General features: G+C 36.8%; 2 protein-coding genes across 2 annotated transcripts; both read left to right on the forward strand.

Annotated features, from left to right (window-relative positions):
- Window positions 1-234: 234 nt before the first annotated feature.
- LOC119533402 (olfactory receptor 4F15-like) lies at window positions 235-1182 on the forward strand. The gene has a single exon (XM_037835444.1). It carries the CDS (start codon window positions 244-246, stop codon window positions 1180-1182), a length of 939 nt encoding a protein of 312 aa, XP_037691372.1. The 5' UTR covers window positions 235-243.
- A 9135-nt stretch (window positions 1183-10317) lies between these two features.
- LOC119533403 (olfactory receptor 4F6-like) lies at window positions 10318-11271 on the forward strand. The gene has a single exon (XM_037835446.1). It carries the CDS (start codon window positions 10333-10335, stop codon window positions 11269-11271), a length of 939 nt encoding a protein of 312 aa, XP_037691374.1. The 5' UTR covers window positions 10318-10332.
- The last annotated feature ends 307 nt before the right edge of the window (window positions 11272-11578 follow it).

Genomic DNA, 11578 nt, shown 5'->3' on the forward strand with positions numbered 1-11578 from the left:
AACCTGGAGAATTTTAGGGAGGCTGGGGAATTATTCTGTAGTAGTATTTTGTGGCAATGAGTCACTGCTTATTTTCTAAACAGGTTAAGGACTTATTCAGCGAGTTTTGGCAGTATGATCTAAGGCAATATTTTTCCTTACAGATGAAACTCATGCTATCAGTGATCTGACCCTCCTCAAAGTTTAATTTCCTCTCAACTATATTTTCAGGGAACGTTAGACTCAGCTCTGATGTCAGAAGCAATGAATGTAGTCAACCACTCTATGGTGTCTGAGTTTGTGTTCCTGGGACTCTCCAATTCCTGGGAGATCCAGCTTCTGCTCTTCCTCTTTTCCTCCTTGTTCTACGTGGGAAGCCTGATGGGAAACCTCCTCATTATGTTCTCTGTGACCTCCAACCCTCACTTACACTCCCCCATGTACTTCCTGCTGGCCAACCTCTCCTTGCTTGACCTTGGAGTTTGTTCTATTGCAGCCCCCAAAATGATTTATGATCTTTTCAGAAAACACAAAGCCATCTCCTTCGGGGGTTGTATAACTCAGATCTTCTTTATTCATTCTATTGGGGGGACAGAAATGGTGCTGCTCATACCCATGGCCTTTGACAGATATGTGGCCATCTGTAAACCCCTCCACTACCTGACCATCATGAGCCCGCGGATGTGCATTTGGATTTTCATTACTGCCTGGATCCTTGGCCTCATCCACTCTGTGGCCCAACTGGCTTTTGTCGTAGACCTACCCTTCTGTGGCCCTAATGTATTGGACAGCTTTTACTGTGATCTCCCTCAGCTCATTAAACTTGCTTGCACAGAGACCAACAGACTGGAGTTTATGGTCACCGCCAACAGTGGACTCATCTCTGTGGGTTCCTTCTTCATACTGATCCTTTCTTATGTCTTCATTCTGGCCACTGTTTGGAAACATTCTTCAGGTGGATTATCCAGGGCCCTCTCCACTTTGTCAGCTCACATCACTGTGGTGGTTTTATTCTTTGGGCCATTAATATTCTTCTACACATGGCCCTTCCCCTCATCACACTTGGACAAATTTCTTGCTATCTTTGATGCAGTTCTCACTCCTTTTCTGAATCCAGTCATCTATACATTCAGGAACAAGGAAATGAAGACAGCAATGAGGAAACTTTGCCATCAGCTTGTGAGCTACAGGAAGATGCCTTAATTGTTGTAAAGATATACCCTTTACCTGATGACAAGGGAAAAAAAACAAAAGTTGTTGAAATCTTATTACTCTGTTAATTTCATATACTAGGTTACATTTAAGCATCTACCATGTTGTTTTGTATCTCTAACACTCTAGTAAATAAGGATAAAAGGAGCAAACATTGGAGCTTTCTGTGTTTCAGACCCTGTTAGGAGTTTTATATACATTATTTTATTTAATATTCACATCTTTAAATGGTAAGCCTTTTTATCTTGGTAATTTTTTTCTTAAATTAGGAAATACTTCTTGCTCATTCTCCTTACAATTACTATGTAAAATTTCACACCAAAGCTGATTTTCATCTTAATCCCCAACTTCCAATCATCTTATCTCTCAAATAGTGCCAAACAGTGAATGGGTATGTTCAACAATTCAGCCTTGGATATTGCCATATTATACTTTTTCACTCTTATACTTAGCCTGCTATGAATGTGTTAATGTTATTTCTCTCAAATTACTAAGCTTTCATAATATCTAATTGGTTTCATCTATTCTCTCTTAGTTTAGTGTCTGTTTGCTTCCTATTGCCCCATATCCTTTGGCTACCTAGAGAACCACCGATTGTATAAAAGAACTATGACATTTTAGAACTGAAATTTTAGAGATTATTTGTTCCAATATGTTTACTTTATAGTTAATTATACTCTGTCACAGAAATGTTAAATGATAGACTAAGGGTGAGGATCAGATCACCTTTAGATTAAAAAAAGTTTTAAATAATCTCTAGGCCCACTGATGATTTAGATTCTTGAACTTTCCATTAAGAGACTACACCTTGGGTTTTCTATTGCCTTTCTATTTCTGACCCTGCCTAAAGTGGAAGTGACACCAGTAAGATAATTATTCCTTTCATTGGTAACAATTTTCTATGCTTATTTGCTATTTCCAAGTTATTTCTTTATTTTCAGCTGAAGAAGTAATTTCTTGAACCAAGTTCTGGTTATTTTAACACTAGATGATTATATCAACTCTCCGTGGACTTCTCATTCATGGCTTTTATTTATGTCATTTATTTAAAAATTCACAATCAGTATTCCTCAGTCAATATTGCTTTCCATTGTAATGAACACTGTAAAGGGCATTCGCATCACTTTATTATTGCTATCAGTATTTGCCAGTAATCTTAAGTAAGCTACAAGAATTTCAGGTATGAATTTTTCTGCATTCCTTTACATGCTTTATTAGTGGATCATGGTATCTATGATTGAACAGCTGGAGCACTTTAGAACTTTTGGGAACCAAGGGATATTATAAGCCAGAGACAAAATTCATTCTGATCTATGAACCAATTAAGCTACTGCTTTATAAACTAACACCAAACCATGATCAAATTACACTAATGCCTACTTATTTTAAAATGTCACATTTATATTCAATTCCTGGTAGGCTGGTGAGTTCTGGTAGATCTTTGGAATGAATGAATCCTCTTAAACCACTGACACATTCCAGACTTATGAAATTATTTTTCTCCTTTATATTCACTTTTCTTCTTATTTTATTTTGGACATCTTTAAAAGTGTTAATTCATTTGCAAAATTAATACTTATGAGAACAGTCATACATTGACCTTACATTAACTCAACCAGTGAGAAATTTTTCTTTTTGGCAGAAATCAGCCTTTGACTCAGGACTGTCCTATGTATGAAATTGTGCCTTTTCACTCTTCCTTGTTCACACTTCCCTTTCTCTTTATGATTTCAGAGATCACCTCTTTAAATATTAGCCTTACAAATGCTATGAGGTTCTCTGACTTTCTATTTGACAAATTGAATCTTGAGGTATAATCACTCCAAGTAAAATCTTACAACATTCAGGTCAGATTATCATCATTTTGCTTGCTCTTAACTTCTTAATTTATAAACCGGATAGAAACTTCCAGAGCTCTCTTTTCAACTATCTGCACTCTCATAGCATTTTTAAAGTGATTTCATTGCTTTTGTGTAACCACCACCACCACCACCATCAACATTTATTGAGCACTTACAATGTGTTTGGTATTATCCTAAGCTCTTTACATATATTAAATCATTGAATTCTCATAGCAATCAGAGAGGTAATATTCTAATTTGCACTTTAGAGATGATGTAACTGAGACACAGATGGACAGTAGAGCTGGGGTGTAAATCCAAACATCCTCTGTTCCAGCATCCCTGCCCTTAATCCCCACACTCCACTGCCCACCAAGATGGTGGGTCTCTTTTATCTGTACTTTTAAAATCTGAAAACGTTTTAACCTTTATATTTAACAGCATAAAATAATAAATATGAACCAATAAAATATAATGCAATTCAAGATTTGTGTTCTGTTATTTTAATGTACCATGAAAGTCTCCTTCTATTTGCCATGCAAAATGGTTAATATTCAGAGATAATTTTTATGATAAAATAATTTTACAACCTTCTCGTGTTCAAGCAGAATTAGGCATAAATAGAGGGATTGTTGGGGACGATTAAGGTAGCATGTATAAAATCCACCCTCAGCGATGCCGGAGATATGCAACATGACAGCTGGGGCTGATGCAATAGCGGCTTAAGTTGCCCTCAGCCTTCTATGGAAGTGATAGCCGTTTGCGCCTAAGATTCACATCTAGAGTGCTAGCTTTACTATCCCAGCAACAGTAGCCACCAATCCTGTGCTAGCCTTACATCTGCCATCCGCCCTAGCAACAGCAGCAGCCAATCCTAGGCCGCCACCCGTTCGTACTAGCCACTCCCTCTACCTTAGGGTATATATACCCTGCCTCTTCAATAAAGTTTTGCAGCTTGATCAGAAACCTGTCTTGCTGTCATTCCTCGTGTCTCTTGTCCCATACCATTCCTCCCTCACAGGACTCAGAGCCTCCGTTGAACGTCCCGCCGGCCGGGACAAGGGATGTTCATCATCTACTCCTTAGAGATATTTACTCCCTGATATAGTCATGTTATTGGAGGAGAAGATAGAAGCCTGAGTGGACATCTCCTGAGGTTCCCTTAACACCGAGAATCTGAAAGTTTGCATCCTTATCCAGGCAGAGGATGAGACAATTTTTGAACAAATAATTCACTGCTTCCTGATTCTATACAATCTGCTTTTCCAAAGCACCCCAACAAGATATTAAAGAAAAAATGAACATTAAGATTCAAGCACAGCTTTTTCTGGCATGCACAAGACTCTCTCTCCTTAGCCTATATACTTAACTAGTAGAAATTTGTTTTTGAGATGGTTTCTGCATCATGTTAGTATATTTCAAAGTAATAGATGTCTGTATTTCAATGGCTAGGGACAGGGATTTATTTTCATTTCTTTAACTTTGTGTCTCTGTTGAGTTTTCAAAAACTACAGTTGAGAACCAAATATGAAATGCTTTTAAGAAGGCACGTTTAGTGATGCTGCTGTGACAAATTATACTTGGAAGAATGTTTTGGTCAATATGATGTTGCGATTTTTATTTTTACTCTAGGCTTTATATGACATTGACTCTGTGATTCCAACAATAATGACAGAGGTGCAATTTGGTCCAATTGCATAGTACATAGTAAATATAAAAAAAATAGGTGGAGGTAGAATAATGTTCATTCTTTCTCTTATTTATCTTGTGAATTCTGAAGTACATATGGCTAGTAAAAGTTGAGAGAAGGCCTGAGAAATTTTTCATTAATAATTAACTAGGGCTGATACAGAAGAGTTATGTAGACATTCTGGATGGACTTGGTTGTTTCATTACAATCTAAGGATTGGACCTCTATTTGGTTTCTAGAACCTTAATTTTCTCAGCATGTCCAGAAATAATCTCTTTTTGGGAGAATAACTCCTGATACACAAACCCACTGGATGCTAATGTAAAACCTACTATTTCTATTTGTTAATTTGTAATAAGAAACAAATGCCAAAGGATATCCTGCAATGGAGGCCTCTGGCTAGCCCATTCTGTCTCTCTAGGAACAGCAATGTAGAAAGTTGAATTAGAAACAGAAGGCTGGAGTTAAGTTTAAAATTTCAATACCTAGAGGCATTAAGCAGTTTTTAAAGTCAGTTGATATGTGCCAGTTGGGAATGATGAATTCCCAACACACAATTCCAAATTTCTAAGATATCACCATATGGTAGAGGAGAGGGATGTGAAAACAAATTATTGCAAGACAGCATGATAAATGTCATAATCAATGCATCCCTAAGTTTATGTCTATAAGATATAAGACCACTTGGAGAGAGGTGACCATCCCATAGCCAACACTAAGGTCCCGGACATGTGAGTGAGGCAATCCTAGACACTCTAGCTTGGTCTAGTTGCCAGGTGACGGATGCCTCATGAGGGAGCCCAGGGAAACCAGTAGAACTGCTCAGCTGAGCTTAGCCCAATGGGCAGTCTCATGAGCAAGTAAAACGTTATCGATTTAAGCTACTTTGTTATGCAGCAACAGATAAAAAAAATATGTATGTGTGTGTATATATATGTATGATGATGTTTCCACAGATCTCTTATATATACATATACATATACATATAAAATACTTTGTATAATTATAGTTTATCAATGGTCCTTACAGATTCTCTGCACTCTTTTAATGTAAGGATATAAAATATAGCCAGAAGAGAATTTCTGTTCTTTAAAAAGCTCCCTGTGATAGAGTAATACCATTAGTATTTGCCTCATCTCAGTTCCACTAAACGTCTGAGCTCATCCCTTGTGCTGCTCTTTTAATACCCTAGTCATCTCTCCACTTCCCACATGCAATTAAGAACTAAGGCTTGCCTGACCAAGTGCATATTTTATTACCTCTAATTTAGTTATCCTTTCCAGTGGGACACGGATCACATTCTAGACAACACTTTGGGGTCCTCTCTTTCTATCCCCCCCACTTTCCTTCCTTCTGGAGATGAGTGGCATTATTTTCAAGGTTTTAAAGTAGAAATTTTCAGACTTAAAGAATTTCTTCTCCCACAAATAAGAAAAACAGGCAGATAAAAAGATTAAATGCTCTAATTGTCATGCAAAATATCCCTAGTCTTTCTCCTGTGTTTGATTCAAGTGACCCATTACCAGCTTTTCACTTTGGTTCCTTTGGCCAAACTTCTGTGATCCTAATAAACAATTCCCTTGGCCAAATGTACTCAGGGGTGGCAATCCCAGGTCTCTACATGTAACTTACTTCTCATTGCTGCTAATTAGCTATCTTCCCTACTATAGAAGTATTATATGTAGGTTTTTATTTCAGATGTCAACATTTGGAAGAGAAGAGCTCTACATTCTGTGGTCCTCTTACTCTTGATGATTTGGACTTCTGTGGTCTAGACTCAGATAAGGTTAGATGAAAGGAAATTGTCTTTAATGGAGATCAGAATTTCAAGCTGAAGGGAATAGAGCAATGAGAGAGGAATCTAATCAACCTGAAACATATCAGTTCTGTCATTCACCAGTGAGATTGGAGAAGATCAAACTCACAGCCAAAATATAGAATACAGTGGGATGAGTGGAGTCAAGTATGACATTAAGTTCAGTTTTGGAAAATTCTTCTGGTGATGTTTCCACAGAGCTCTTGAAAGTGGGCCTCCAGGCAAAGAACAAAGTAGTAGCAGAAGATTTGAGCCCACTGGGAGTAAAATGTGTAGAATTTCGGGCAATGCTGAGGAAACTAACTTTGATCTATTGTGATTTCCTGGATGAAAAGGTAGGACCATCACAGCAAAGGATGTATGGATCTCTTTAACTTGGACTCTTTGACCAAGGATCAAGCATATTAATTCTGGATTTGCCACCAAATGTTCTGTAGCTTCAGCAAAACCATTTACCCCCTCTGTACATTGCATTCTTTGACTGTAAAGTGATTTCACAGTACTAGCAATGTTTCATTTGTTACCACAATATCATAAATTAACAGCATTAATAATCTACAGTACAGGGCCTGCCGCATTGGTAGCAGTAGAAACAATCATTTTGGGAGTTGCAACTCTAGTGCCTGTTCCTGAATATCTTTCTAGTATTCTGAACTGTGTTCTGGGTTCCTTCTACCCATCTCAGTAAGAATAAACTAGTTGAAAAATTTCTTGGGTGATCAGATTTTGAGATGTCTCTGCAAATTTAATTTATTTTCCAACAACTCCAAGTTAAACTCAACCTTTGTTAGTAACTCCAGAGTAAAGGTTAGGAAGGAAAGGATTACAAATCTTTATCTGAGGGATTCCAAATGTTGATCTACTTTAAAAAAAATCTAGAAGGGCTTGTCAGCCTTGCTTGAATTGGTAGCAAGTACATATGATTTATAATTGTTTTCCTGTTTGTGTCGGCCAGCACAAGGATGAGCAGTCCTGAGCAAAGGACAGAGTAATAGGTCTCTGCTGATTTCTGAAGTGTATCTCATTTTTTCCATTCTATGTTTAGTGGTGGGAATATGGTCAGAGGTTGGTGGTATGTGTTGAAACACAATTATGGGTTTCAAAACACTACTAAGGCACATTGGGTTTTAGTTGCTGTTAACCACAAGAATCTATCTTTTTTCATAGTAGTGAGTTAAGTAGACATCTTCACTTTTGTCTTCACTGAAAAGATCAGATGTGAATTACTATTCTGCCCTTGTTAAAAGGGATGTTTGGTGGAAACCAAGGTAAAATATTGCTCCTAGAGACCTCAAGTCTTCAGTCTAGACAGAATGTGAAAGACAGTTTTAGAACTGGTGCCACCAACAATGAGGGAATACACCTGATTTCCAACTGTTTGCCAACACTAGGAATTATCTAACTTTAATTTCTTGTAGCTCATTACATAAAATATGTCATCCTTTTTAAGGATAAAACTAAGTTGTGGAGAAATGAAAAAGTGCTTGGGATGAGCAGGAACTTGGAGAATTGTGAAAGCAACTTTCAATTTCCAGGAAGTAACTTAGAATTTAATTGTGGGCTTGGATAAATTTCATCAGAGGGGGTGATGGTGATAATCAATGTGAAAGAGACCTAACTGAATCCAAGCTGAGGTACCCTTATGATTGGGATATAGGTTGTACCATTATTATAGAGATGTATAAAAAAGGTATTTTAATGACATATTTAAGAACATCCTTTGCAATGCCAGGGAATTAAATGGTGCTCTTTGCTAGACCACTATTAGAAAATTTTTATTATCAGTGTTTCTTGGTTTAGTTACTACAATATAAAAAAATTTTTCCTCACCTACCGTATATAAGGGTAAGGGTATCAAAGACAACTTCATGGAGGAGGTAGTTTTCCAGTGTGGGTAATGAAGGGTGGGAAGTAATAGAGATGTAATTAGGGCAGAACATTGCAGACTGAGTGAAGATTTTGTACAGGGAAGACATGAGCTGAAATATTTGACGATGGGTAAGAGGGAAGATGTCATGTACAGGGGCATGACTAGCAAATAGAAGGAAGTTTAGTTTAGAGTGTAGTGTTTAAAGAGGAGCAGAACAAAAAATTAGTTAATATCCTGGGAGAAGTTTTGATCTTTATTTTAATTTGGGAGATAGATTCTAAATTTGGAAGTTTTGAATCACTGAAGACACAAATTGTGTAATTTTCCAAATCTACATACATTTTTAAAAAAACTTTATCAAAAAATGAAAAAAAAAACATTTCAAATGAAACAAAACAAAGGAATAAGAAAAAAAAAATCCTAAAATAACTACATTGCTTCCAATATGCTCCTACCATACCCCAAGAAAAACGTTTTGTAAAACTAAACTTGATAATCACTGCAAGTGAAAATTATAAGTTCCTTTCTCCCTCATAGCTTTCTCAATCCCACTTGTTAGAGATAATTATTAATGGCTTTTTATCAACCTAAACATTTTGTATCTATCATTATTTTACTTTATTTAATTAATTTTATTTTTAAAATCCAAATGGGATAAGGTGAGTTCAGGAATCTGCCATTTTCTCTCCTTATCAATCCTAAGTACATTTAAGTCTACCTTAGTATTAAAATGGCTGCATATCATTCTACAGGAAGGACCCAGTATTGATTACTTAACTAGTTCCCTATTTGTACACAATTTATTTTCAGGCGTTTGCTCTTATAAACAATGCTTCAGTAAACATCTCTGTATCTGTTTCTTTGTCCATTTTGTTCACATGCACAAATACATCTCTCCAGGAATGTTTTCCTAGAAGTAGAATAGCTGAGTTAAAGTATATGAGCATGCAAAATTTTGGAAAGTATTACCAAATTGGAAATGTTTTATCAATTTATTCTACAACCATCATAAGGCTGCCTGTTGCTCCACTTCCCCCCTAATTCTGTATTTTGTCAAATGTTTAAAACTCTGAGGGTGTGATAAGGAGAAACTGGCATCTTAATAGTAATAATAAACTACCTATTTTAATATGCATTTATTTAATTATAAATGAGTTTAAGTATTTCTATATGCAAGTAAACAGCACCATTTGTAAATCCTGTGATATTTTCAATTTTACATTTTCTTCTCTCTTTGGAATTTATGACATTACTCTTATTTTGGACTCTCTTTTACCTGATGTTGTAAATCCTCCCACCTGCCTTCCTCCCCCAGCCCCAGTTGGAGTCCCCTTCATTGTATCCAGAATTGTGTCACTTTCTCTAGCAGTTCACCTATGTGTTGGCGAGTGCCATGCTCTAGCATCCTCTTGCTTCTTTCTTTCCTGCCCTTATCTAAATAACTCATCAAGTCTGCTCAATTCAGAGATGTGAGAAATTTACATCTCCAGGATTTAAAAACCACATATAAAGATTTTGAAAGAACTTGTCAATTGGTCATAGAAGTGGTATTATATTAAAGGATGTTCAAATTATGAAATCCACTGCCACTTAAGTATTTTACATAGTTAATGTATAAAACCCTTTCAATTTAAGTCATATATGCAATGACAAAAATAATGTCACTTTAAAATACAACAGAGCTATCCATCCAAATAGTAAATGTGCAATGTATTTTTTTTGCAATAAGATGTACAACAGAGGAATATGTATTGCTTTGTGTTTGAAACTGTCTCCAAAGGCATCATTAGCCTTTGCCTCATTAAATGACAACTACTGAATTGCTCATGATTTTGCCAAGATCAGTGTCATTTCTCCTGAAACAGAGTTTCTCCTTACTCTCCTCTTTCAGACAGCACGAGAGTCATCACTGCTGACAGAGGCAATGGATAGAACTAATCACTCTGCGGTGTCTGAGTTTGTATTCCTGGGACTTTCCAATTCATGGGAGATCCAAATTCTTCTCTTCTTTTTTTCATCTGTTTTCTATGTGGCAAGTCTAATTGGAAACCTCCTCATTGTGCTAACTGTGACCTCCAGCCCTAGTTTACAGTCTCCCATGTACTTCCTGCTGACCAACCTTTCCATCATTGACCTGATATTTTGCTCTTGTACAACTCCCAAAATGATTTATGACCTTTTCAGAAAACACAAAGCCATCTCCTTCGGGGGTTGTATAACTCAGGTCTTCTTTATTCATGCTATTGGGGGAGCAGAAATGGTGCTGCTCATAGCCATGGCATTTGACAGATATGTGGCCATCTGTAAGCCCCTCCACTACCTCACCATCATGAGCCCACGGATGTGCATTTTGATTTTAGTTGCTTCTTGGATCATTGGCCTTATTAATTCAGTGACCCAGTTGGCTTTTGTTGTAGACCTGCCTTTCTGTGGCCCTAATGAACTAGACAGCTTTTTCTGTGACCTTCCTCGATTTATCAAACTTGCTTGCATCGAGACCTACACTTTGGGATTCATGGTTACTGCCAATAGTGGGTTTATCTCTGTGGCCTTTTTTTTAATTCTGATCATCTCTTACATCTTTATATTGATCACTGTTCAGAAAAAATCTTCAGGTGGTATATCCAAGGCTCTCTCCACCCTGTCAGCTCATGTCACTGTGGTGCTTTTATTCTTTGGGCCATTAATATTCTTTTACACATGGCCCTTTCCCACATCACATCTGGATAAATTCCTTGCCATCTTTGATACCATTGTCACTCCTTTTCTAAATTCAGTCATCTACACTTTCAGGAATAAAGAGATGAAGGTGGCCATGAGGAGATTATGCACTCATATTGTAAATTACAATAACATCTCTTAAATATTTTGAAAATGTAGTAGTGGGCAAAATATACTAGAATTTCAGATGGATGTGCAGTATAAGTCTTGTTGACTCAAACAAGTGTCACTATCTACTAGTTTATGGTGTGCCTCCTTCCCCACCCCCAAATCGAATTGTAATGTCATTCTCTGGACACTGCTTATGTGAGACTTAAAAAATAAAGGTGGTGGCTATTTTAGCTCACCATTTCCAAATATCTTACCTCTATATGGTGCCAATTTAAATGAATATAAATGTGAAACGATTTAGAAAATCAGTATATGGCTTATTGCCCATTTTCTGTTTT

This window comes from Choloepus didactylus, chromosome 4, assembly GCF_015220235.1.
Source record: "Choloepus didactylus isolate mChoDid1 chromosome 4, mChoDid1.pri, whole genome shotgun sequence".
Taxonomy (NCBI): Eukaryota; Metazoa; Chordata; class Mammalia; order Pilosa; family Megalonychidae; genus Choloepus; species Choloepus didactylus.